Raw genomic sequence first — 26,767 nt, 5'->3', positions numbered from 1 at the left:
TTAAATAAAATCTTTTTTTTTAAAAAATCTTTTGATTTTTCTCCACCCTGATTATAAGGGCTGGGTGCTATGTGGGAGCAGTGGGCTAAGGTAAAACTAGTGAACTGGGGCACGCTGTCCCTTGGGGGCAGAGGATCTGGGATTTCTGGGGATAGCCAGTGTCGGGGCTGGATATCACAGGGGAGTGAGTCAAAGGGACTCGGGGACTGTGGTGTAGCTATTGTTAACTTGCAAGGTGAAGAAACGGTTGTGTGAGGAAGCTGACACCCAGCTGTTGTGGGTAGGGCTGCCTTCTCCTAGAGGCAGGGGGTAATAATCCTGGGTACCCCAGGCAGCATCACAGCCTCACATGACACTTGCTGGTGAATTAGACTGTAGGTGCCAGTCTGTAACCCCAGGGAACCCCTGCCAGTTGGCACTAAGCTGTCACACCTGGATCACACCTCCCCTCGTACACTGGGGCAGTACGGGGAGGCACTGGCTGACCTGTAGGTGTCAGTTCAGAACCCTCTTGCCTGGATGGGCAGGCGGCTGCTGTGCTTTCTTTACCTTTAATATGTGCGGTTTCCATGTTGTATTCTTAGGGCAGTTTGTCGGTACCTTTTGTCCTGTGTAGCCATCTCAAGGGAGTGTCTGTTAGGACCCTGAATTCTCTGTTAGATAGCCAAGGCCTTAGCTGCTTAATGGCCCATGGTCTGGATTGCACCCACAGAGTGACAAATAGTGGATTGTGCCACTGCCTGCCCTGTAGCCCTGGGTGTCTTAAATGCTCTGCTGCTGTGGCTCTCAGCCAGCAGCCAAGCATACAGTACCCTGAGTGTCCACGTGCTGTGCGGCCCTGGACCAGCACTCAGACGCCAGCAGCCTGCCTACGACACAGCAGCCCCACCCCGGCTTCCATCAGTCTTGTTACTTGCAGAGGTGACCCCAGCTCACCCTTGAATTTTCCCAAAGCCACATGCTCTGCAAGGTCCAGCCCTCTCCTGGAACACTCCGAGAAACAGTAAGGGTCATTGTCTTCTTTAAAGAGACAAAGACACATCCCAGTTTCTTAAACTCCCTGGGGTAATCACATCCTTCCTGTCAAGCACAGCACTGAGCTGGCTTAGTGTAACATAAAACAAGTTCAGACTAAAAGGACGTTGGTGAAGTGATACGAAGTAGAAGGAGTAAAGTTAGACAGGGTTACAAACAAACAAAGATAACAATATGCTTTCTGATGGCTAAGATCTAACTTAGCAAGCTGCAGCCTCGGGTCCAGGTAGATTTCCTGCCAATCTTTTTCTCTGCAGTTGTGGCTGAGTTTCTCTCAGTCAGGCCCATCCTCAGAAGTGCAAAGGGCTGGTTTCCCTTGGCCTTCTAGATGAAAGATCTCTGCCTAAGCAGGCTTCTCACCTACACTGAGTTTCCAGTGACATCAACCGCTTTGGCTGAAGGACCCACCTTTCTCAGCTGGCAAGAGGCCATTGTTGTCTGTCCAGAGATGGATTCTGACCTGGCTTCTCCTCTCTCCTTATATCTTCCCAACCTCACTGTTTTGTCCCCAGGCTCCAGGTGACCTCACTCCGTTCTGCTGTTCCTGTGGCTTCCCGTCCCCCGCTAATTCATATGTAAATGAGGCAGCCATTGTTCTTGGTCCTGCCTTGCTTAATTTCACTGAACATAAGAACAGCCGGACTAGGTCAGACCAAGGGTCCATCTAACCCAATATCCGGTCTGCTGACAGTGGCCAGTGCCAGGTGCCCCAGGGGGAATGAACAGAACAGGGAATCATCAAGTGATCCATCCCCTGTCATCCCTTCCCAGCTTCTGGCAACTGGAGACAGGTAGATAGCTGCTGTCCTTCCTGCCTGGGAGGAAACCTGTTTCTCCCTGTGTTTGGTCACAGACTTTAAAGCATAATATGTTAAAGTATCCGGCTTCCCTCACCTAGTGTTAATGCAGACATTTCACAATGATACCAATCACCAGGCTGGTGTTAGCTTTCGGAAAAGACCTTCCTTGATACTGTTCATAACACAGTAATACTGTACATGAACAGTTGATGCACTCACATATCATTTGTGGTCAGACCCCCGGCCCTGTAGTTCAGAGGCTGTCTCCCTGCCTCGCTCAGTTGACAGCTTTATTTACCTTTTATGTAAAGGTGCCTTTGTTGTCTTTGCTGGGCGACCAGGCTACTCAGCGAAGCAACTATGCATTCCTTTGGTTAGGGCAGACCGGGCGTATGCGTAGTTTCCCAAACACATCTTAAGAACACAATTCGAGCACATACCTGTAACTCTTTGTACACACCCTGTGCATACATCATGCAAGAATAATATTGACCGCTAAGTTACTAGTTTTCCAATGATTATTATCTGCTGCCTTTTGGGTATATATAGTGACAAAGGTGTGTGAGGTGTAGTGAGTGTGTCAGGCCTGATGAGTTGCTGATGCGCAGTAGGGAACTATCGATGGGCTTCCGTGTCTCTCTCTCACAATTGCATACTGTCCTTATTCTACGTTGGCGCAATTCTGTTCAGTGGCTGTGGGTGTTTGACTCAGAAAAGCAATGGAGTGCTGCCTATTCCCCTCCTCTGTTCACATTAGTACAGCTCCCAGGCCTGTGCCAGAAGCATCTGTGCACAGTTCAAACAGCTTGTCAAAGTGTGACCTGGCCAGAATGTGCTTTCCTGATGCCATTGTCTTCACCTCCTCGAAACCTTTCTGACAGGCTGCAGCCCATGCTGTTTTGATCGGTTTTGTCTTTCTGCATCAGTCCGTGAAAGGCAGACAGTGTCACTGAACCTATTTAGAAACCGGCGGCAATAGTTAGCTAAGGGCTTGTCTACATCACAAAGTTGCAGCGCTGGTGAGGGGGTTACAGCGCTGCAACTTAGGAGGTGTACACATCTGCAGGGCATCACCAGCGCTGCAACTCCCTGTTTGCAGCGCTGGCAGTACTCCCGTTTTGTCTCGGGTGTAGAGGATCCAGCGCTGGTGATCCAGCGCTGGTAATCAAGTGTAGTCACTTACCAGTGCTTTTCTTGACCTCCGTGGAATAAGCAGGTATCCCAGCATACCTGAGGAAGCCTCTGGTAATCAAGCTGGTCTCCTTCCCCGGTTTGCTCTCGCGTTCCCCGAGCAAGCAGGTCTCCTTCCCTGCGGTTTGCAGGGTGGTTTGGCGAACGCGAGAGCAAACCGCGGCGAAGCTGGTCTCCTTCCCCGGTTTGCTCTCGTGTTCCCCGAACAAGCAGGTCTCCTTCCCTGCAGTTTGCAGGGTGGTTCGGGGAACGCGAGAGCAAACCGCGGCAAAGCTGGTCTCCTTCCCCGGTTTGCTCTCGCGTTCCCCGAACAAGCAGGTCTCCTTCCCTGCGGTTTGCAGGGTGGTTCGGGGAACGCGAGAGCAAACCTCGGCAAAGCTGGTCTCCTTCCCCGGTTTGCTCTCGCGTTCCCCGAACCTCCTTGCAAGCAGGTCTCCTTCCCTGCAGTTTGCAGGGTGGTTCGGGGAACGCGAGAGCAAACCGCGGCGAAGCTGGTCTCCTTCCCCGGTTTGCTCTCGCGTTCCCCGAACCCCCCTTGAAGCCGCCCAACAGCGCTGCAGTATGGCCACATCTAACACCACTTGCAGCGCTGGTTGCTGTAAGTGTGGCCACTCTGCAGCGCTGCCCTATACAGCTGTACTAATACAGCTGTAACAACCAGCGCTGCAAAATTTTAGATGTAGACATACCCTAAGACTGGGCTTGCCTTTTAGTCTGGGCATAGGCCAGGTACTAATTCCACTTTTAAGGGATCTGGGGAAATTTGGCTACCCCCTACCCACTGTCCGTAATAAGGGACTTCGGCAACTTCTATCTTGCATATGACATGTTTGCTCTGAGACCTGCATCTTTGAGCATTATCATCACAGTTTCCAAGTGATTTTTATTATCTGGCCAAGAAGAGCTATAGATTGTAATGTCATCAGTATATGTCTGTGCAAAGTCTTGTAATCCATTGAACGTAAGAACAGCCACACTGGGTCAGACAAAAGGTCCATCTAGCCCAGTATCAGTGGCCAATGCCAGGTGCCCCAGAGGTAATGAACAGATCAGGTAGTCATCAAATGATCCATCCCCTGTTGTCCATTCCCAGCTTCTGGCAAACAGGCTCGGGACATCATCCCTGCCCATCCTGGCTAATAGCCATTGATGGACTTAATCTCCATGAATGTATCTAGTTCTTTTTTGAACCCTGATATAGTCTTGGTCTTCACAACATCCTCTGGCAAGGAGTTCCACAGGTTGACTGTGCGTTGGGTGAAGAAATACTTTCTTTTGTTTGTTTTAAACCTGCTGCCTATTAATTTCATTTGGTGACCCCTAGTTCTTGTGTTATGAGACGGCGTAAATAACAATTGATTAACAAGTCTCTGAAAGGTTGCTCCGGCATTAATTAAACCAAAAGGTAACATTTTGAACTCAAAAAGTCCCCAATCAATAATGAAGGCAGATTTGTTTTCTGCACTTTGCTGTCTAATGGGATTTGCAAATATCCTCTTTTTAGGTGTGGAGTGCTCAGATCTTTTGTCTGGCCCAGAGTGGCTAATGTGCTGTCGGTTCTGGGCACAGGGTGTGTGTCAGGAGCTGTGATGGTGTTAAACTTTTTCTGATCAACCCAAAACCTTGTGGTCCATCCTTTCTGAGAGCCATAATAACTGGAGAAGCCCAGGGACTGTTTGACCCCTTAATTGTCCCCATTTCCAGCATCCTTTTTATTACCTTAGGAATTTGCTCCTGCATCTTTCCCGTGGTCCGATATGCTCTGCTGGGAGCAGGTTGTGGCTCCACAGTGTTAATCTTGCAGACCATTTTACGAGTCAGTTCTGGCCTGTTGGAAAATACCTGGGGGTGACTCTGCAACATACCCATAACCTCTGCCTTTTCAGCTGAGCTTAGCGCTTCATATAACTCAGTGCTCTGTAGTGGGTTGTTGTGGCATGCAGCCATCAAATCAATGAGAAGCACGCTCTGAGAAGTCTCCTCTGCACAACATATCATGTTTACAATGGCTTCCTGACTCTGATATGCTTTTAACCTGTTCACATGCACGGTCTGTGAAGCCACCTTGCTGAGGGGGCCTTCTTGTATATTGTAAATAACATTGTTCTCCCTTTCTGCAAACTCAGAAGGCCAGTCCCATGAGTTCTGCGTTTTGTACCTTTTTATAGGGAGCATGACAATGGCAGAGCAGGGGCCAGCTCATGCCAAGGTCCCCATGTCTCCAGTGATCACTGACAAATACGTGACTGGAACCAGGCTGGGTCATCTGTGTGTTACTATTGTTCAGCTCGGTATTAGAATTATAAGACTGTGCTTAGTGCTTAGACCATATGGAATGCTTGTAAATTGCTGCCAGCATTAATCTCACTTCTAACGTCTGTACCCACTGTTGTAAGGGAATATTGGAGGGTGTGAGCCGCTGTGGCTGTAAATCACCAGGCATTAACTAGTGTGAAATGCTGGTCTCCACCAGCAGGTGTCTGTCCTGCCCATCAAGGAGGGCCCATCGACAACAGACAGACTAGGGTGGAACATTAAAGAGGACAAAAGACTGTTATTGACTGTTCCCCTCCCCCCATGAAGATGAGTCATGCAAGTGGATTCCTCCCATCAGCTGAGTTCACAACTCAGAACAGAAGTGGGGAAGGGAATAAAACCCCCTAACGAGGAGGAACTGTATCTTTATGCTGCTTGGACTTTAGGGGCAAGCACTACTAGACATAAGCAAAAGATCCCCAGTGCTTATCCTGGTTTAGCTCTAAAGGACGTATAAAGCTTATCAGAGAAACTTCTATTACTTTTTGTAGTTCATTTGTGTGTGTATCTATGGTTACCTGCTTTAACCTTGTCAAGGACTCTCCTGTTTCCTTTTCCTATGTAATCAATCTGTGTATGGTTTATTATAGGGCCGGCTACAAGCAGGGCTTTGGTGTGAGAGCTAAAGTGCAGGGGCTGTGGGATGAGGACGGGTCCTTTGGGACAGGGAGTAACCTGACTACTGCTGTATCCTTGAGGGAAGGGCCCGGCTATCACACATTCGGGTCACCTGGGTGGCAGGACAGATGGGGGCACCCACGGGCCTGTCTGTGACTCCCCGGTTAGGCTGTTGTGGGGCTGAGGAGCTCACACCTGGTAACTGGTTGGTGAAATCGAACACAGAACTCACAGCCATTGTGGGGCTGGTGCTGGGTTCCCGAAACTCTGCCCTGAGGCTGGCACTGATGCCCTGGAGTCACAGAAGGCAGGTTGCCACTGGCGTAGTCAGCAGGAGTGACACACAGGTTGTTATTTTAACTGAGGTTTACACTTCAAGCCCTGGTAAAATAGTTTTAAGTGATTCTCTGGTGGAGAGGCTGGGAACAGTCAAAGAAAGGGAACAGTTTTACTAATTTCTATTTGTTTATTTCGAGCAAGGGCAATAGAACAAAGGAAAGCATGAAGATGACTAAACAGTAGAGGAGCAAAGAAGCAGGTGCTGAGCTCCCCAAGAAGCAGTGAGCGGAGCTGTCAGCACAGGGAGCTCTGTCAGCAGCCGCTCAGAAGCAATCAGAGCCAGTGGCCATGCCGCAGTCATGTGCCATAAGGCAGGCTGGGGTGCCTGCGCCAAACTGGGGACCAAAGGGGGTCCCTCGTTCTACAAGGCAAGCAAGAGACCAAGCAGATAGTTCCCCAGGGGAATAATGGCAAGAGCTGTGGAGATGGGAGTGGAATAGGCTGCTCGTGGGGGAGAGGTGGATGAAGCTGGAGGCCTGTGGGAGGAGGCTGAGGTGCAGCAGCAGAAGCTTGCTGACCAGGACACATGCAGGCATCTCAAACAAGAGGAGTGTAACGATGCTGGTTCTGGCGGGACCCAACCCAGAGTGCCACTTCAGGACAAATTGCTTAAACGGGGCAGTCACAGCCCAAGGCTGGGGTTTTTCCACCTCTAAGGCAAACCAAACTAGTCAGATAAAGAGGACTTTGGTCTCACCCCACTGGCTAACCACAAGTCACACAAGCAATTTCCTTAGACACTCCAGTCTCCCAGTATCACCACCAGCACCACTCGTCCTGGGGACGAATGGTTATAAAAACAACGCCCCAATAAAAAAAGATGGTTCTATCGATCCCAAAGAATCAAGCCTCAGACCCAGGTCAATGTACACATCAGATCTTACCCACAAATCACACTGTTGCCAATCCTTTAGAATCTAAAATCTAAAGGTTTATTCATAAAAGGAAAAAAATATAGATGAGAGCTAGAATTGGTTAAATGGAATCAGTTCCATACAGTAATGGCAAAGTTCTTGGTTCAGGCTTGTAGCAGTGATAGAATAAACTGCAGGTTCAAATCAAGTCTCTGGAGAACATCCCCCACTGGGATGGGTCATTCAGTCCTTTGTGTGGAGCTTCCATTTGCAGCAAAGTCCCTCCAGAGGTAAGAAGCAGGATTGAAGAGAAGATGGAGATGAGGCATCAGCCTTCTATAATCTTTTCCAGGTGTAAGAACAACTCTTTGTTCTCACTGTGAAAAATTACAGCAAAATGGAGTCTGGAGTCACTGCATACTTTGCTGAGTTACAAGGCGTATCTGCCTCCTCTCAACGGGTCAGTCGTGTAGCTGATGGTCCTTAATGGGCCATCAAGCAGGCTAGGCAGAGCTAACACCAACTTGTCTGGGGTGTCACCCAGAAGCACAGCACAAGTTTGAAATACAGACAGTATATAACCAACATTTATAACTTCAACTACAAAAATGACACAAGCATACAGACAGCATAATCATAACCAGCAACCTATAACCTGGTCTTGGACACCTTATTTGACCCCCTTTATACAAGATTTGGTGCCATTACAGGACTTGGTTGCAACATGTTCTATATGGTCCCAGATTATGTCAATAACATCACAAGGAGGGACAAGTCATGCCCATAGGACCCAGGAGGAAGGACATATGAGGGTGGCTGATCAGGGGATAGCAGATGTCCAAATGTGGATAGATGGACACCACCACTTCGCCTGTAGCCCGAGCATTAGAGACATTAAAGGTTGTTCTGGGATTCTGATGGGGGGAATACGGGATGTGTTTTTTCTGCATGTGGTAGTTCCTGTAATGATGTAACGGTGGAGCCTGAGGGCTCGGGTACATGCCTGCCATAGTCAGATTCAGTGGCTGAGGGGATAAGCCCTCACCAGGGAACCTGAATCAATGTGGAGTATGACTTTGGTACAGCTAGGAAAGCTGTAGGCCAGAACTCCACTGGAGCAGAGAAACTGAGGCATGGCTGAAAGGTGCAGAGGCACAAAAACTGGTGAATGTGGAGAGACACTGGCACAGCTAGGGTTGCTGTGAGCCAGAGTTCTGCTGGGAGCAGGGCAGCCTGGTAAGAGGTCTGATTTCACAACTTAGAGGGTGACACTTTACTGTTCTGGGTGAGGGAAACTGAGGCGTGGCTAGATGGTGCTGTGGGCCAGGATCTGCTAGGAGAGGTGGGACTCTGGCACAGCTAGGGAATAGCGCTCTGCTGAGAGCAGGGAAGACTGCTGGGAGTGCTGAGTCTCTGACTCATTTAGGGAAACTATGGCCCAGAACTCCCCTGAGAGCAGGGCATACTCAGCGTGGTCAGAAAGCTGAGTAAACGCCTTTGGGGTGACAGAACTCTTTACTGGCCTGGGTGACAAGCAACCACTGGGGGAAGTAGGAATGTTGAGGAAGGGGGAAGTTGCCCTTTAATCTATGGGTTGAGAGTGGTGATTTCAGACGTAATTAAACTACTGAGCTGTTGGAGAACGGTGGATTCTAACCTGCTGCCTCCAGGTCAGCCAGTGGCTAACCCTCCTGCAGGTTTGTAAGGGGGAGGTGTGACCAAAGGTACCCCCACATTCATACCCTACCTGCTATGTAACAGTCTTTGTACAAAATAGGCCTTGGGAGGCATCATCTGACAAGTGATAACTCACTGGTCGGTAATCTTCTTGTGTGGTGTATGTCTGTGGTGGATGTTGAGAGCTATGGAAATACGCTGAATGATAACTTGGGTTTAATCCAGGCATGCTGGGGTAGTTGGGAAACAGGTCTGCCCTAAAGGGAATGTGTTTTCCCTACCTGCAAGTTACTTCCGAAGTACTTTGAAAGACAATGAAAATGTATTTACATATTTCATAAACAGACCCATCAACCAGCTACGGGTGGAGGCAAACTTCAGGCTAACAAGTGAGGGAGAAGACAGCCTGGTCTACACCCGGCAAGAGGGAGAAGCATGGTCTGGGTTGTACTTCTCACGAACTCACTGCTAAGGTTTACTGGGTTATACAGATGGGGACGGGCCGACCCTCAAGTGATAAGCAATTGGATCTGCTGATGGTATACGACATTACTGTGTTATAAAAGTGTATGGGATGAGGTCTTTTCAGAAAGCCCCTGACACACGGGTGATGGATCTCACTGTGAAATGTCTGTATTAACACCATGTAAGGAATTATGGGGACTCATTGATATTAGGCTGTACAGTCTGCCCAGGCAGGAGGGAACGTCACCACTCTCTGCCGATCTCCTATGTAAATTCAGCATAATGGAATCAGAAACAATGGACTCCCCATTGTCATAGAAGATGTACAGGGAGATGGGAAGCCCACAGGAAGGGAAGAACGGCATGAGCTCATCCTGCCTCTTGAAACAAGTTCACTGAACTTTGGAAGATACAAGCAAGGACAGAAGCCATCTTTGGCACCCATCACTGGACGGACACACGGGAATGGAGTTCTTGCAAGCTGAGGACGGGTCCTTCAGCCAAGGCGGATGGAGATTGAAGTCTCTGGAACTGAATGTAGGTGAGAAACCTGCTTAGACAAAGAACTTTCACCTAGGGAGACGAAGGAAGCCAGCCCTTGTACCTTTGTGGGAGGTCCTGACTGAGGGAAAGTCAGCCGTGGCTGGGAGGAAGAAAGACTGGTGAGACAAACCATCGTGAACAAAGCCAGTATCTTGCTAGATCGTTTTAGACATTGAGATGCATGTTGTCACTTTTATTTTCTTTTGACCCTTCCTAACTTTATTCCTTTCACATGGCATCACTTAATGTAGGTCCTATTGTTAATAAACTTGTCTTGAGTTCACGCTAAAGCAGTTCAGTGCTGGTTTGCAGGGGAGGGTGTATTCCCCCCAGTGAAGCTGATAAGCTGGGATGTGGTTCTGTCTCTTTACAGGAGCAGTGACTCTTATCATTTCTCTGCACTGTCCAGAAGCGGCTGGACATGGTTTTGGGGAAATTCGAGACTGGGGTCATCGTGCTGGTTGTAACCAAGGCTGCTGGAAGCCAGACTGTGACTGGGGTGTTGCTGACAGGTTGCTGGACCAGAGACACTCAGGGTGTGACCTGTATGTTGGCAGGCTGGCTGGGAGCATCCCGGGCTGGGAGCTACAGCAGCAAAGCATTGGGAGGCACCCCGGGTTGCAGGGCTAATGGTGACGCAGCCCCTCGCTGGGCTGGATTGCACCCTGATCCGACATCTGTCCCAGTGGTGTAGTTGCAGGATTTACACAAGAGTTGCTATAACTGTGGTTTACACTTGAAGCAGTGGTGAAATAGTTTTTAGTGATGCTCAAGGGAAGAGGCTAGGAACAGCCAGAGAGGTTACAGTGTGATGCCTTCAGGGATATTGTAAATACCATCGTTAACCCTTTCCACAGCCTCAAAAGGCCTTGCCCCTGAGTTCTGCATTTGGGGCCTCTTTCCAGGGAGTAACACCAGCACCGAGTCGTCCATGTCACATGGTGACTTGCAGGCGTTGTAGTCATGCCAAGCTTCCTGAGAAGGCTGGTTCTCAGGAGGTTTTGCTGAACCGTTCCATCAGTCTTCAGATTCTTCCTAAACTTCTGTACCTCTTCAGCCACCAGCTCCCCCTCTGCCTCAGTCTCACCCTCCCAGGAGTCTTTCATGTGATCTAGGGGACCTCTGGCCTTTCTCCCACGCAGGAGATCACGTGAGGCAAACCTCGCAGACTCTCGGGGTACCTCCCGGTAAGTGAATAACAGAGAGGTAACAGGACATCCCTGTTGCTTGCCCTCCTTTATAAATTCCCAGCATAGACCTGAGGGTCACACTGAACCTTTCAACTGAACCATGTGTCTCTGGATAATACAGGGCAGATCTCAGCTGTTTTGCCCCACACATCTTCCATAACTCACTAAATAGCTGGAACAAGAAATTTGACCCATGATCTAACAGGGTGGATTTGATTTAAATCATTATTTAAATTATGATTTAAATCACTAGTCAGAAAGACTCGATTTAATCATGGATTTCTACATAAATGTGCATTCTTGTTGGTTGTTATAACCTTGATATATATTCTTCACAACTCAGAGACAGAGGTAGGTTACATTTTTAGAAGGTACACACTATACATTTTTAAAGTGACTTATTTTGAAAACTTTTCAGATTAGTTTTACAGCTCTATCAGAAAATGAATGATTGGTTATTTCATTTACCAAAGGTAATTGAAGCAGATATTTATGAAGTCACTGGGAGGTGAACTATCTCCAGTTCAACAGGTTAATCATTAATATTTGGAAGATTTTCTTGCCATGCTGTATTAGGAGGAGAACATCACCAGACAAACATTTAAATTGTTTTATTTAACTAAAACACAACATAATCTGGATTTTTTTCTTCAACAGCAAACATATAATATTTTAACAAAACAAACATATGAATTTTTGAATTTAGTTAAACATTCAAGTTTTTTAAAATCAGGTATGTTTTTGTTAAAATTGTTTTTAACTAAAATAGTTAAATGAAATATTTAAAAAAAACCTAAAATTAAATGAACTATGTCAGCCAGGTCAACATGAGAAACTTAAAATATTGGTTTCTACAGTTAACTCAGTCGTCTTCACCTTCATTTTCCTGTTTGTTCATGATCTGGAAAAGAAAAACAAGCTTTCCTGCTTTTTCAGGTCCCAAACGATTTCTCAGTTTGGAATGAATTAGTGCAAAGGAAGAAAATATTCTTTCTACACTGGCACAAGAAACTACTGCTGTTAAAAGTGAGATGATCACTTCAGCAGTCCAAGTGCTTAAGTGACTTCCACCAGTACATCAACAGCAGCAAACATGTATTTCTTGAATGGTTCACTCTTAGCTCTGAAGTTTATTATAGTTGGCATTATGGAGGGATGATTGCTGGATGTCCATGTCATAGCCAACTCCTCTTCTTCACCGGTTAAGGTTTAACCCTGGTACCGAGTATTGAGAATATTTGCAAGAAAATGGAGATAGTGCTTCTCCCATTCATTTATTTTTAATGCTTGTAATGTAACTCTGTCAGTGCATATTTCTCTCGTTAAGATCTCACTCAATTCCTTCCAAATTTCAGCAGTGTCAGCAATAAAACAGCGATTTCCCTGCATTTTGTTCAAGGCCACAGAAATAGGCTTCAGGGTACTCAGCATGTGTTCAACATTTCTCTTAAGCCCAATCATGAGAACTTTGGCTGTGACGGCGCCATCTGTTTTTTCACGTTTTTGTTCACAAACTGTCATCGGATTAGGCCAGCTCTTGATATAGTGCTCAGAACAGTCCACTGCTGAGTTCCATCGCACGTCTTGCGGGAGGGTTAGCTCGGTTCCTCCCACTTTTTTCAGAGCAGCTGCTGCAAAGTGGTTGTTACGGAAGTGTTTTGCAATTTCAATAACATTAGCCTTTATTTCTGGAACAATGAAGTCTTTGGCTAGGAGGTGCATCAAATGAGCACTGCAACTGTATGTTATTAGCTTGGGACTCTCTTCTAATAATTTCTTGTCATCTTGGATACATTTGCAGCATTGTCTGTGACCAAGCTGTGTACTAGAGATTTGAATTTTTTTTCACAGTTTCTTATAGCTTTTACTGCTGGCTCATTAGCACTGACCCCCCACTTGCTGAGGCTACTCCCATCTTTTCATGTGCTGTGTATTTATACCTCCCTACTGTATTTTCCACTCCATGCATCTGATGAAGTGGGCTGTAGCCTACGAAAGCTTATGCCCAAATTAATTTGTTAGTCTCTAAAGTGCCACAAGGACTCCTCCATTGTTTCTGCTGTGTGCGCATTTCCTGCTGTATCAGTTGTTCTGGTAAGGAAGACATTCCCTTCATCTGTTGTCACACAAGCACATACAACAGAATCACTGGGGACATTGCTCCACCCATCAAGACTCAGGTTAACAATTTCACCCTCTAGACCTTTTGCACACTGCTCAATTTCTTTTTCATACACTTTATCCAGTAATTTGCCTGCAACATCTGCTCTGTTGGGTGGACTGTATCCTGGTCCTAATGACTGAACCATGTTAATGGAGTGTGAGTTCTCAGTCATACAGAAAGGAGAGTTTGCTGCATAAACAAACCGGGCAATTTTTTCATCAATTACCTCTTTTTGTAATCTGCTGGTTGTTATTACAAACGTATCCTTGGTTGTTTCTTGATGATGAAGATTTTTTTCTCCCTTTTGTTACAGGTGATATATTGTGGCTTTGTGACATACAGGATGTGACTGAAACACTCTTATTGGCAGATACCTTTGAAACTATAGAAAATAATGGTGATCTTGAAGGTGGATAGTCTTCAGAATCCTGTATGTTGAGGGTGGATTCTGCGAAACAAAATAAGTCAGTGCAGTTATTTAATTATTACCACACTGCTCATGTAGTATTCCTGATTGCATTCACTGCCACTCAGTGCTACTGTAAAGGTGAAATTGTAAAAGGAAGATCCTGCCTATTTCAGCTCTTTATTTTTTATCACAACTATATTTTTTGCTCAAACATGCGAATTCAAGAAGAGTTCAGAAGGAAGACGAGCAGTCCTTAAGAAAGAAGTATGAAATAAAAAAGTTTACCAACCTGAAGATCCTGCATGTTCAGACTTGTTCCTTTCATTATCTTCAATGCAGCTTCCTCCTAAGAAGGAAAACTTCTCATGATGTGGTTTCATTTGGGCAACCAGGCCTTGCATTTCTTTGTTGCACTGTTGGCATTTTGCATGCATGCCTGTCTTACTCACAGATAGAGGAACTTCATTAAAATATTCCCAGACTGGGTCTCTCTTACAGCCTGCTGCCAGTATAGGTTTTCCCTTCTTGTCAGAGAATGGATGGTAGATCTCAAATCAATGAAGGCTACACTCAGAAAGGCCTCAAGACTTCTGGAATATGCTGCTCAAACAGTTTCACTTTTGTTTCTACTGCCTTCTCACATTTATCTCCAGACTTCTCCTTGTCCAGATCTATTTTGCCCCCAACAATCTTCTAGTCATTTAACTTTTTGAGACTTTGCACTTTTAGAGAGAGGTGGGGGATTGACTCTGTGAACACCAATTTGCAGAGGGACCATAGGGTTGAGGTCTGTTATTTCTCACCTCTCTCTATATATTTATTTATTTATTTATTTTAAAACATTTGTGCTGTTAACAGGCATGTTACCTCAGGAGACACAAATCCACAGTTTGAGAACTGCAAAACTAAGCATCTCGAATGGTGTCTTCTAGACTGAGCACTGAGTCTCATTGGGTAGATAGAAAGATTAACCTAAATAATCGATACAGAAGCCCCTGGAACCCCACAAGATTGGGTCCCTAATCCATGAAATATTGGAATTTATTTACAAAACTTTTCTTGAACATTACCTGACTATATTGTCTCATGCTATAGAATTAATCTTTACAATCCCTGTACACAGCTACCATTCTGAAACCTGATTCCATGAGGAGATATCTTTGAGCTAGAATGTATCTTAATTAAAATGATCTTTAGATAATTTTTTTGAGGGGAAAAAAACCTATGAAAAAAATCCAATTTTTAAATAAAAACATCCGATTTATTTTTTTTTAAATCACTGACTGTTACCCACCCTTCCTGCAATACAACAGGGCTGGGGGGAGGCTCCTGGTCCCAGCATCACTGGGTGAGAGTGCGGTAATCATGCCTGTTAGTGCTCCTTGGGACTCGCTGGGGGCGCCCTCCTCTCACCTCTCCCTGTCTGCAGGGACTTCATGGACCCCACGATGGACAGCACCAAGCACATCCTGAACTATCTCATGCCCATCCTGCAGCAGGAGAGCCTCCGCCTCCATGACTTCATGCTGAGGTACCAGTCGTGGTCCTGGGCTGGGGGCGGGCGGGGGATGTGCGCCATGCAACGCTGCCTCCTTCGCAGGCCCAGCTGCTCCATGACTGACCTGCCCAGAGCCGCCCCCCCCCAGATGAGCCCAGGATGGGAATAATTGGGTTGGGCCCTGCCGGTTGGGAGGCAACAACAGAGCTGATTGGGTGTGAGGGAGGACCCTGGGGCTGCAGGAGCAGGGTGCTGTGGGTCAGGATTTGGGGGTGGGGTTGGGATTGGGGGACAAGGAACTGTGTGGTGAGGTTGGGGGGTGCAGGGCTGCGGGTAGTGGTTGGGGGAGGGGGTGCAGGGCTGCGGGTTGGGGCTGTGGGTCAGGGTTAGGGGGCGAGGTTGGGACTGGGGGACGGGGAACTGTGTGGTGGGGTGCAGGTAGTGGTTGGGGGACGGCGTGGGGGCTACGCGTTGGGGCGGAGGGCTGTGGGTCAGGGTTAGGGGGCGGGGTTGGGATTGGGGGACGGGGTGAGGGCGGCGGGTTGGGGCGGAGGGCTGTGGGGGGCAGAGGCAGCACTGGAGCTGGGTATTGGCAGGATGGAGACAGGCCTCTCTCCTGTGTCGGCAGAGCGGAGGTGGGGACGATCTTTGCCCTGAGCTGGCTCATCACATGGTACGGCCACGTCCTCACCAGCTTCCCCCACATCCTGCGCCTCTACGACTTCTTCCTGGCCTCGCACCCGCTCATGCCTGTCTACTTCGCTGCCGTGGTACGTCCCACTGCAGCCCTGCGCCCTGCGCCCTGCAGGCAGTGCCCCCACCCTGCCCGGGGAGCAAGGGGAGCGGAATTGGGAGGGAGCCCTGTCCCCTTGCACCCCGCCTCCATGGGGGGCTTAGCAGGGGAAGGTGGCTGGCCGCCAGCCTGCCTCCATCCCCTCCGAAGGCAGAAGGGCCCATTGTGATCCCCCAGCCCGACGTCCCTCGAACACAGGCCAGCGAGCACAGCTTTGTCCCCTGGCCCATCTCACAAGCCATGCCCACTGGGACAGCTCAGTAGCTGGACGGGAGAGCTCTGAGTTGCTGCAGGGCAGGGGTGGGTGACTCAGAGTCGGAGGCAGCCCCGAGCCCAGTGCCTCGGTGCCTCTAGTCCTGGCTATTGATGAGCCTCTGGCAGTTTGTCAGTCAAGTTGCTTAACCTGGAGTCCTAGCCTAACTCCCAGGAGGGTGACTGTGTTCTGTGGCTCCCAGCTCCCCTGCAACTTCACTTCATCACGGGGTTCTCTTACTGCCTGTCTCAAGCTGGTGTGTGCTGTCCCTGTTCACTGTTAAACAGCTGCTGTGCTCCACCCTAGAGCTGGCTGTTTTGTCAGGGGCATGGTAAGGTGATGGCCATGAACTATGTGACGGGGGCATGGCCAGGGCGGCACAAGGAGAGCCCTTTTCGGGGCTGGGGGATTATTGCAAAGTCTCCAGCCCTGTGGCAGTGCTGGGAAGCCACACGTGTCCCATGTGATAATGACGTGCTCTCCCTGCAGATCGTCCTGCACCGGGAGGCAGAGGTGTTGGCGTGTGACTGCGACATGCCCAGCGTCCACCAGCTTCTGTCCCAAATCCCCCAGAACCTTCCATACGAGCGCCTCATCTCCTGGGCCCTCCAGCTCTTCCAGCGTCACCCACATGCCGAGCTGGCAAAGCAGGCGGCTCTGCAGCACCACAAGAGGTGAGGGAGGACAGGATTGTGGTGGGAGGGGGAGGCGAATTACAGCTGGGTGTGCACCCAGCTCCCAGTGGTCTCCCAGGTGTGGGATTGCCCGGGACCCTGGCAGGAATGTCTGGTTAAAGGTGCAACTCTTCCCTTCCCTTGCTCACGTCGCTGCTGCAGGGCTGGCTGGCTGCCCCACTGCCAGGTGGCCAGGGTTCCCAAACTCCTTGTCGATTCCTCTCTGCCCCTGGAGCAGCGAGAAAACCAGGTGGTCTGGCCGAGCTCTCAGGCATGCTGGCAGCTGCAGCAGGTGGGGTGTGAGGGGACTGGGCACCCCTCTTAGCTCGCGGTGTCTGGCAGTGGCGGTAAGCTCATCCCACTCCGCTCTCACACACGTCCATCCAACCCCCCGCATGCAGCCCTGGCGCTGAGAGGCTCCGAGACCGCGGCACAGGCTGGTACTGCCAGAGCTGAAGGCCCAGGCTGTGGGAGGACTGACGCGAATGGCTTTTCTGTGGATCTCCGGCCCCAAGGCGGCAACATAATGGTGGACATTGGAGTGATCTGATTCCCTTCCACCCAGGGCAGTAGCCCAGGGGGTTCAGCTCAGCAGAGCCGAGGGCTGTACTGGCCAACAGCCAGAAGCCGGGGGCTGGCGCTCAGAGATGCCCCCCTGCCTTCTCTTAACGTGGCAGTGCAGCCAAGGAGGACAGGTCTCCCCATACAGCACGGCCTGGCCAGCCAGGAAGAGAGCTGCATGCTGGGACCTGTGCAGGCTGCGCATCTCGGCATTAGGTGGGGAGAGCCCCAGCCGGGCCCTGGCCAGCCCTGCATGTCACTCACCCCTGCGCTAACCAGTTCCCTCCCTGTCTGTTCCCAGCATCTCCATAGGCTCCTTCTCCGCCTTCCAGCTGGCCAGCACCCAGCAGCGCCCGGACGCCGTGCTGCGCAGACAGCGGCAGCAGGACAGCGCCCATGCCGAGACCGCTGCTCTCCTGCCCACAGCCGGGCACAGCCCGCTGGTGAAAGCAGCCGTGTGGGGGATTTCAGCCACACTGGGGGCAGCGGCTCTGGCTGTCACACAGACTGCCCTGGAGTGGGCACCGGAGTTCTTACTGCAGCTCTTCTAGAGCCTGGCACGCCAGCCTGGACCCTGCAGCTGGCGCCTGCACCGGGCCACGGAGCCGCAGCCCTCGCACCTCCTCCCACTTAATTGATTGCACAGTCTCAAAGGCCTGGGCAGCTGAGTTCAGACAGGCTGTGCCCAGCTCAGAGTGGCCAGTAGCCAAAGCATTAGCCACAGCGGCACAGAACTGAGACGGGCCTTTCCTGCTGCTGCCTGAGCCCCTCATGGCCTGGAGGGGGCGGGGCTGGGGTAAAACCCCGGGCGAGAGCTGGGGCTCGAATGCTGGGTCTCTCTCATGGCTGGGGCAGGCCCCACCCCGGCTCTCAGGTGGAAGTGTAGAATGGTGACCGCGGGGCGCTTGCAGGGGAACAGAGCACTAATCCCCAGCCCCCCGATGGCCCCAGAGAGCTTTCCTAGGTCCCTTTCCCAGCCTCTGCCCGTGGGGCTGTGCTGCTGCAGACTGCCGGCTGTCCTGCTGCACAGGGGGTAGGTGTTTGCTAAGCTCCAGCTGCCTGCTTGTTTGGGCGCAGGAAGAGAGCTGCCCCCACCCCGAGGGGCCAGGCAGCTCCTCCTCCATTAGCAGGCTGCAGGCTGCAGGCTGCGGGAAGCGCTGTCCCAGCAGAGCGGCAGGGGGGCACTGCAGGCCAGGGCAGCGTGCCAGGAATGGCGGAAGACAGGGATCACTGGAGTGAGGGTGCACAGGCGTGAGCAGAGCTTGGAAAGCAGTGAGGAAGGGCGTCCCGCACAGGCTGTGCCAGGGGAGAGAGGCCTCGCCTAGATCACTGCTTCTCTCCTACTGCCTTGCACCCAGGTCCTCCTGGCGTCTCCTCTGTGCCCGCTCTCACCTCGGCCCTGCCAGCTGGCCCCTCAGCCGGCATGGAGGGACGCTGGGCCCAGAGTCTGGGACAGGCCGTTTTCTCAGGGCTTCAACTTTATTTCTTCCACATAAGGCCAGTGCTGCACATCAGCCGTCCCTTCCCCAGCGCAGGAAAGCAGCCAGTGGTGCCTGCCTCCCCCTGCCAGTCCCAAGAGGTGGCAGCAGCAAGCAGGGCCGGCTGGGCTCCCCCCCACTGCAGGCAGGCACAGCCCCCGGAGCACTGGGTACGTGTGTGAATAAAGTACGTGAGCCTGGGCCCCTGTGTCTCATTGGCAGGGGGCAGAGGAGTTGAGGGAAGCAGTTCCAATGGTTAGAGCAGGGGACGAGGGTGCAGGAGGGCTGGGTTCTGCACTCCCCTCATGGCCTCTGCAGCTAGGCAGAGCCAGAGAGGTGCCGGCATCCGTGGGTGCTTGAGTTAGGGGAGCTCAGTGTGAGGCCACCAGGGTCGAGGGCTGAGCAACCCCCCCAGCCCCGGTGCAGTCAGTGGCTGGTGACTAGCACCCCGACAGGCCGGAGTTGCCTGCCTGCCTCCCAGGAGCTGCCCCTGGGCGGGCAAGGAAGAGCTGGGCTGGGGGATGGTCACCAAGTGGCTGGCTGGCATGGGGTGGATCCGCTCCCTGCTGGCTGAAGCTCACTGCTTCTCCTCTGGCGTTCTAGGTGGAGTTGTGAAGCCAGGCCCTGCGTGGTGCTGGATTGTTATGGGATTGTGGTGCTCGGTGCCTGGAGAGCCTGTGCCACTGGTGTTGGGTACTTCACAGGCACCGCTGGGGCTGGCGCAAAGCAGCCATCGCCGTGGGGCAGGAGATACAGTTCCACCACTGCAGCCCCACCATGGAAACGAGGGGCTTCCTGGGCTGGACTGAGACTGTTGGAGCCGCGCTGGAAGCCCCACCCCACCCACGTAGGCGCTTTCCCACCCTGGCCAGTCTGGCTGTAACGGTGCTCAGGCAGCCTGGAGCTAGCCTGTCCCCCAGGCCTGTGCCCTGCTCCCCGTCCTGCTGCCTGCCCCAGCCCAGGCCGAGCACCAGCCCCCTCTGGCACTGCCTCTCCCCTCTCCGGTGCCTGGGCAGCTGTCTGGCCCTTGTGCGGTCTCTGCTCTCCTAGGTCTGGCTGGAGTGGCAGAGGTGGGAGCCCAACCCCAGGGGGGGCTTGGCCTTGGCCTTGGTGACACCAGCGTTTGGCTGCACCCCGGGGAACTGTCCGACTGCTGCATGTGAGGCGCTCAGCCCTGCCGTGGAGTCCCCAGTAGCCTGCCCACTCCAGGGCCCAGCCCGTTACAGGTGCCTCGTCCCCTCGACACGGGATGCTCTGCCAGGTCAGGCCTGCTCCGTGCAATGCGCTGGCGTGGTCTCAGCCCCGCCACTGGCTGACACCGGCCCAGCGGTGGTTCTACATGGGCTCCAGCCACCTGGCAGCCCCGATCAAAGTCGTGTCTCCCTGACGCTGGGACGGCCGTGTTTAGCTGAGGTGAGGGGGATTTAAACGGGAGGAGGACAGTGGGGTGAACCCAGAGCTGGGTTGAGCAGAGCCAGGAGCAGATGCCCAGAGCCAGGCTGGTGGATGGTGCCCCATGCAGCCCCTGCCCTGCTGGCATGTGGGCGCAGCGCACGCACCGATGGCTCAGAGGCTGGGGGTCCGGCTGGGCCTGTCTGACCCTGCAGGAGGCTTGGATGCAGGGCACCTCTGGGTGCAGTGGGGCTGTGGGGCAGCTGTAATAACCTTATTCCCAGATCTGGACCTTAGCGTCCAAAATATGGGGGTTAGCATGAAAACCTCCAAGCTTAGTTACCAGCTTGGACCTGGTACCTGCTGCCACCACCCAAAAAATTAGAGTGTTTTGGGGCACTCTGGTCCCCCTGAAAAACCTTCCCTGGGGACCCCAAGACCCAAATCCCTTGAGTCTCACAACAAAGGGAAATAATCCTATTTCCCTTCCCCCCTCCAGGTGCTCCTGGAGAGATGCACAGACACAAGCTCTGTGAAACTACACAGAGTGATTCCCCCTCTCCGTTCCCCAGTCCTGGGAACAAAAAGGACTTTCCTATTCCCCAGAGGGAATGCAAAATCAGGCTAGCCAATTCAACACACACAGACCTCCCCTGATTTCTTCCTCCCACCAATTCCCTGGTGAGTACAGACTCAATTTCCCTGAAGTAAAGAAAAACTCCAACAGGTCTTAAAAGAAAGCTTTATATAAAAAAGAAAGAAAAAATACAAATGTTCTCTCTGTATTAAGATGATACAACACAGGGTCAATTGCTTAAAAGAATATTGAATAAACAGCCTTATTCAAAAAGAATACAAATCAAAGCACTCCAGCACTTATATTCATGCAAATACCAAAGAAAAGAAACCATAGAACTTACTATCTGATCTCTTTGTCCTTACACTTAGAAACAGAAGACTAGAAAATAGAACTACTTCTCCAAAGCTCAGAGGAAACAGGCAGACTGACAAAAGACTCAGACACACACTTCCCTCCCCCCAAAGTTGAAAAAATCCGGTTTCCTGATTGGTTTTCTGGTCAGGTGTTTCAGGTGAAAGAGACATTAACCCTTAGCTATCTGTTTATGACAGCAGCACATAAGCCATGCCAGGAGGTGGAGGCTGCAGTTCCCTGGGGCTGGGTGAAAGAAGGGCCCTGAACAGAGGCCCAAGGTCCAGGCATGTTATGCAGGGGAGGAGCGAGGCAGGGCAGCCAGCTCGGCTCGTGGGGTATGGCTGTGCCAGGGGAGGGTTTGCACTCCTCCTGGCAGGGGTCACTGGGTGCAGCTGGAAAGAGGAGGGTGGGGTGGGGTGGGAGAGGGGCATTGATTGCAGCCTGGTGCGGTGTTTACATGGCCGGGGGAGAAGTGGGGGGAGGCTGTGGCTGTCTCACAATCTTGCCTTAAAGGGAGCTGTGGTGCCTGGGCCTTTCCAGCCCCCCAGGCTGGCTGCACAGAGGTCTCACTGGTGCTGCCCCCTTCTGCCCAGTGGTGTCTGGTAACAGCTGTAAGCCTCTTTCCTGCATCCAGCATCCACAGGCTCTCAGCCCCCCGCTTGCAAGGACCTGACGCAGATAATGGCCACAGCCATTACCTGGTAGCATCCCGGCAGGGGAGCTTCCCATAGATACCGAGAGGCCAAGGCCAGAAGGGCCTGTGGTGATCATCTCCTGCGGCCTCATGTGGAACACAGGCCAGAGCCCTGCCCCTAGATCATTCCCAGAGTGGAGCCATTAGCAACAGCCCGTCTGAGTTTGACAATTGTCAGTGACGGAGAATCCACCAAGACCCTTGGGAAATTGTTCCAGGGGTGAATTACTCTCACTGTCAAAAATGTACATCCTATTTCCAGTGAGAATCTGTCTCACTTCAGCGTCCAGGCATTGGCTCGGGTCAGACCTCTCTCGGCTAGACTGAAGAGCCCATGATCAAATGTGTGTTCCCCACGTAGGTACTTACAGACTGACCAAGTCACCCCGAACCAGCTCCTTGTTACGTTAGACAGACAGCTCCTGGAGTCTCTCGCTCTAAGGCAGGTTTCTAACTCTGGAATCGTTCTCATGGTTCTTCTCCGACCCCTCCCCATTGATCAGTGTCCTTGAACCGTGAACACCAGAACTGGGCCCAGGACCCCAGCAGTGCTTGCCCCAGGGCCACATACAGAGGTGAAATAACCGCTCTGCTCCTACGCGAGATTCCCCATTTCTGCATCCCAGGGTCCCATTAGCCCGTTTGGCCAGAGCATCACACTGGGAATTTATGTTCAGCTGATTATGTGCCACCAGCCCTACATCTTTTTCAAAGTCGTTGCTTGAGGGCTTCAATAGCTCAGACATAGGTTAGGGGTTTGTTACAGGAGTGGGTGGGTGAGGTTCTGTGGCCTACGTTGTGCAGGAGATCAGACTAGATGATCATAATGGTCCTTTGGGGCCTTAAGTCTATGAGTCTATGAATCTTCCCAGGAGCGAGTCCCCCAGCCTGTCCGTGTGGCTGACAGCCTTTGTTCCCAGATGGATACGTTCACATTTAACCACAATAAAACACACAGTGTTTGCTTGTGCCTTGCTTACCAAGTGACCCAGATCACGCCGTGTCACAAACAGAATCATAGAATCATAGAATATCAGGGTTGGAAGGGACCTCGGGAGGTATCTAGTCCAACCCCCTGCTCAAAGCAGGACCAATCCCCAACTAGATCACCCAAGCCAGGGCTCTGTCAAGCCTGACCTTAAAAACCTCTAAGGACGGAGATTCCACCACCTCCCTAGGTAACCCATTCCAGTGCTTCAAATCCATTTTGTCCAATTGCCTGACTGTTACAGTTTTAAGATTAATTTGAGCTCCCTTGGCCCTATATTTTTCTTGCACCCTAATTGTACAATAGTAACAAACAAACAAACATACGTATCCTGTCCTCTTCATTGTTTCCCACTCCCTCAATTTCTGTGTCAGCTGCAAACTTGATCAGAGATGATTTTATGTTTTCTTCCATCTCATTAATAAAAATGTTAGCGTAGGGCCAAGAACCAATCCCTGTGGGACCCTGCTAGAAACTCACCTGCTCAAGGATGAGTCCCTGTTTACAGTTACCTGTTGGGACCCATCCATTAGCCAGTTTTTAATCCTTCAGTGTGTACCAAGTTACATTTATATCATTTGAGTTTTTAGTGAAAATGTCAGGAGGTATCAAGTCAATGCCCAATAGTCTATGTATGGTGCACCAGCACTATTACCTTTTCCAACCAAATTTATAATCTCATCAAAAAAATATCAAGTGAGTTTGACAGGATCTATTTTCCATAAACCCAGGTTGATTGGCATTAATTATATCACTCTCCTTTAATTCTTTATTAATCAAATACCATATCAGCTGCTCCACTATCCTCCCTGGGATAGATGTCAGATTGACAGGCCTCTAATTACCCTGCTCAGCCGGTTTACCCTTTTTAGATATTGGTGTAACATCAGCTCTCTTCTAGTCATCTGGCACTTACCTGGGACTCTAAAACACTGGAAATCAACATGAATGGTGCGGTGTGTACCTCAGCCAGCTCTTTAAAAACTCTTGTATGCACGTTACCTGCTGATTTTTAAATGCCTAACTTTAGTAGCTGCTGTTCAACATCCTCCTGAGACACTAGTGGACTGGAAAGAGCATTATATGGAATGACTACATCTTTTTTTGACAGAACAAAAATATTTATTGAACTTTTCTGCGTTATCATTGATAAGTCTACAATTTCCATCTAGTAATGAATGGACTATTCTTTTTGTTCCTATTATAGTCCTTGTTGTTCTTAATTCTGCTGGCCATAGATTTCTCCTTGTGTCCTTGTACTTCCCTTATTCATTTTCTATAACTCCTAGTTTCTGATGCATATTTGTTATTATCAACTTCCCCTTTCTGTGCTTTGTTACGTATTTTCTAGCTGCTGTTACTTTCCCTCTCAACCAGGGTGTTTTTTAACCAATAGAATCATGGCCTTCTGCTTTGAGACCCTTGTTGCCGTTTCAGCTAAGAGGCCAAGGACTGAACGGCTACACAGGGAGTGAGCCCGCCCCCCACCTCATAGACTCATAGGTCAGAAGGGACCAATCTGATCATCTAGTCTGACCTCCTGCACAAGGCAGGCCACAGAACCCCACCCATCCAATTTTATAACAACCCCTATCCCAGGATCGAGTTATTGAAATTGGTTTGAAGACCTCAAGCTGCAGAGAAACCACCAGCAAGCGACCCATGCCCCACGCTGCAGGAGAAGGCAAAAAACCTCCAGGGCCCCTGCCAATCTGCCCTGGAGGAAAATTCCTTCCCGACTCCTCTTATTGTTGTTGGAGAGTTCTGGCTTGACAGCTGTGGATACCCTCAATGTGCCTTTACAGAGCAGCAAAGCTGCTAGTTAATGTCATAGAATCAGAGACTATCAGGGTTGGAAGGGACCTCAGGAGATCTGTGCCTTTGCTGTGGGGTGAAGCCTTTAGCAATTTCTGCTCCTTTTTGACTGCACTAAATCCGCTTTACAAGAAACGAGCACTTTAAGAATGGAGAAAATAAAATCAAGGGGGTTGTTTTGTTTTAAATAATTAATTTGAACTGGCTGCCCTGATGGGTCCCATTAACATTCCATTAGTGCTGGGTAAGACGTGATCATTTCTGGAAACTTTAAAAGAATTTCCACCCCTTGCCTTGTGCTAGACACTTAGCAGGTAGGTAATAATGTTCTGAGCACTGCATGTACCCTGGTCAGTGAGGGGATGTGAGTACACACTGGGCTAGTGAAATATTTATTTATATGCCTATAATGTTCCAATTCAGGGGGGTCTCAACAGGCAGGTGACAGCGACTTCCAAGATATATATATATACACACACACACACCCCTACCTTTCTGGTGCCAGTCCGAAGTGACACAGCTCTTAGGCCAGGCTGGGAGGCTAGCAAGCAAAACAGTGATTAACAGTTAAAAGGTGACCATATTCCTAAGCAGGGAATGGGTCTAGGGGCTGCCCAGAGAGGAGCTCTGGGAGGGAGAAAAGCCAGCAGAGAACGTCTGTAACGAAAAGTTGAGAAGGAGTTCCTCTTTCCAAGGTCCCTGCGCATGGAAAAGAGGGAGATTCCCGGGAAGCAGCTCTCTGTGTCCCCTGCGTTATTGTGTGGAAGGTATATTTTCTCAAAATACTCTTGTTCTCAATAAATGATTCTTTTGCTTAAAGGGGGCCATTTGGTCTCTGTAGCAACCACTGGTAGTGCCCTCTGAGGAGAGACCTGCAGGGTCTACACCCAAGTCAGACCTGCTGAGGTACAGCACCCGTGAGCCATGAGGCTGCCCCCCAGGCTCTGCTTTGAGATTGGGAGAATTTCACCAGTCTGTCCTGAGCTCAGGTGATGACTTGAGGCCTAAAACCTGAGCAGAGGGGGCCCTCAGTGAAACCAGGAGGGGGCAGAGGTGACGTTTCCCCAGGAACCCCGACTTGAGACCTGTCAGCTTTTCTGGAAACTTGAAAAGGCGTTCCAAAGAGCACCTTGCACTCAGACATAATGGGAAGTTTTATTTTTCTTAAAGATATAAAATCTGAACCTTCCCCCCGGCTCACATGCCAAAAACTCCAACCCTCTCCAGAAAAGTCATAGTTGAGAATTAGCAGCTGCCCAAGCAGAGTGAACCAGCAATCCCAAGACAGGAGCTGCTTCGTCGTACCAGTAATCTAAGCAAAACACTTGGAACTAATTACTGTAATAAGAACATTAGAACAGCCACACTGGGTCAGACCAAAGGTCCATCAAGCCCAGTATCCTGTCTGCCGACGGGCCAGTGCTAGGTGCCCCAGAGGGAGTGAACAGAACAGAGAATCATCAAGTGACCCATCCCCTGTCACCCATTCCCAGCTTCTGGCAAACAGAGGCAAAGGACACCATCCCTGCCCATCCTGGCTAATAGCCATTGATGGACCTGTCCTCCAGGAACTTCTCTAGTTCTTTTTTTAACCCTGTTACAGTCTTGGCCTTCACAACACCCTCTGGCAAGGAGTTCCACAGGTTGACAGTACATTGTGCGAAAAAATACTTTCATGTATTTTAAACCTGCTACCTATTAATTTAATTTGGTGCCCCTTGTTCTTGTGTTATGAGAAGGAGTAAATAACACTTCCTTATTTACTTTCTCCACACCATTTTATAGACCTCTATCATATCCCGCCTTAGTCACCTCTTTTCCAAGCTGAAAAGTCCCAGTCTTATTAATCTCTCCTCATACAGAAGCTGTTCCATACCCCTAATAATTTTTGTTGCCCTTTTCTGAACCTTTTCAAATTTCAATATATCTTTTTTGAGATGGGGCGACCACATCTAAACACAGTATTCAAGCTGTGGGTGTACCACGGATTTATAGACAGGGAACACGATATTTTCTGTCCTCTTATCTATCCCTTTCCTGGTGATTCCCAACATTCTGCTACCTTGTTTGGCTGCCGCTGCACAGT

At 50.3% G+C, this 26,767-nt stretch overlaps 1 protein-coding gene across 3 annotated transcripts in view; it reads left to right on the top strand.

The window, feature by feature from the left end:
• Positions 1–19,059, top strand: part of LOC115647215 (TBC1 domain family member 20-like) — a 39,741-nt gene extending 20,682 nt beyond the window's left edge. For all 3 annotated transcript variants that reach the window (XM_030554040.1, XM_030554038.1, XM_030554037.1), the window contains 4 exons: positions 15,031–15,132; positions 15,728–15,869; positions 16,635–16,819; positions 17,682–19,059. In XM_030554040.1, coding sequence (XP_030409900.1) covers positions 15,031–15,132; positions 15,728–15,869; positions 16,635–16,819; positions 17,682–17,931 — 679 coding nt within the window. In that variant the 3' untranslated portion in view covers positions 17,932–19,059. The remainder of the gene's footprint in view (positions 1–15,030; positions 15,133–15,727; positions 15,870–16,634; positions 16,820–17,681) is intronic.
• The last annotated feature ends 7,708 nt before the right edge of the window (positions 19,060–26,767 follow it).

This window comes from Gopherus evgoodei, chromosome 2, assembly GCF_007399415.2.
Source record: "Gopherus evgoodei ecotype Sinaloan lineage chromosome 2, rGopEvg1_v1.p, whole genome shotgun sequence".
Taxonomy (NCBI): domain Eukaryota; kingdom Metazoa; phylum Chordata; order Testudines; family Testudinidae; genus Gopherus; species Gopherus evgoodei.
The sequence above is the reverse complement of the archived record's forward strand: the minus strand, read 5'-3'. Positions and strand labels throughout refer to the sequence as shown.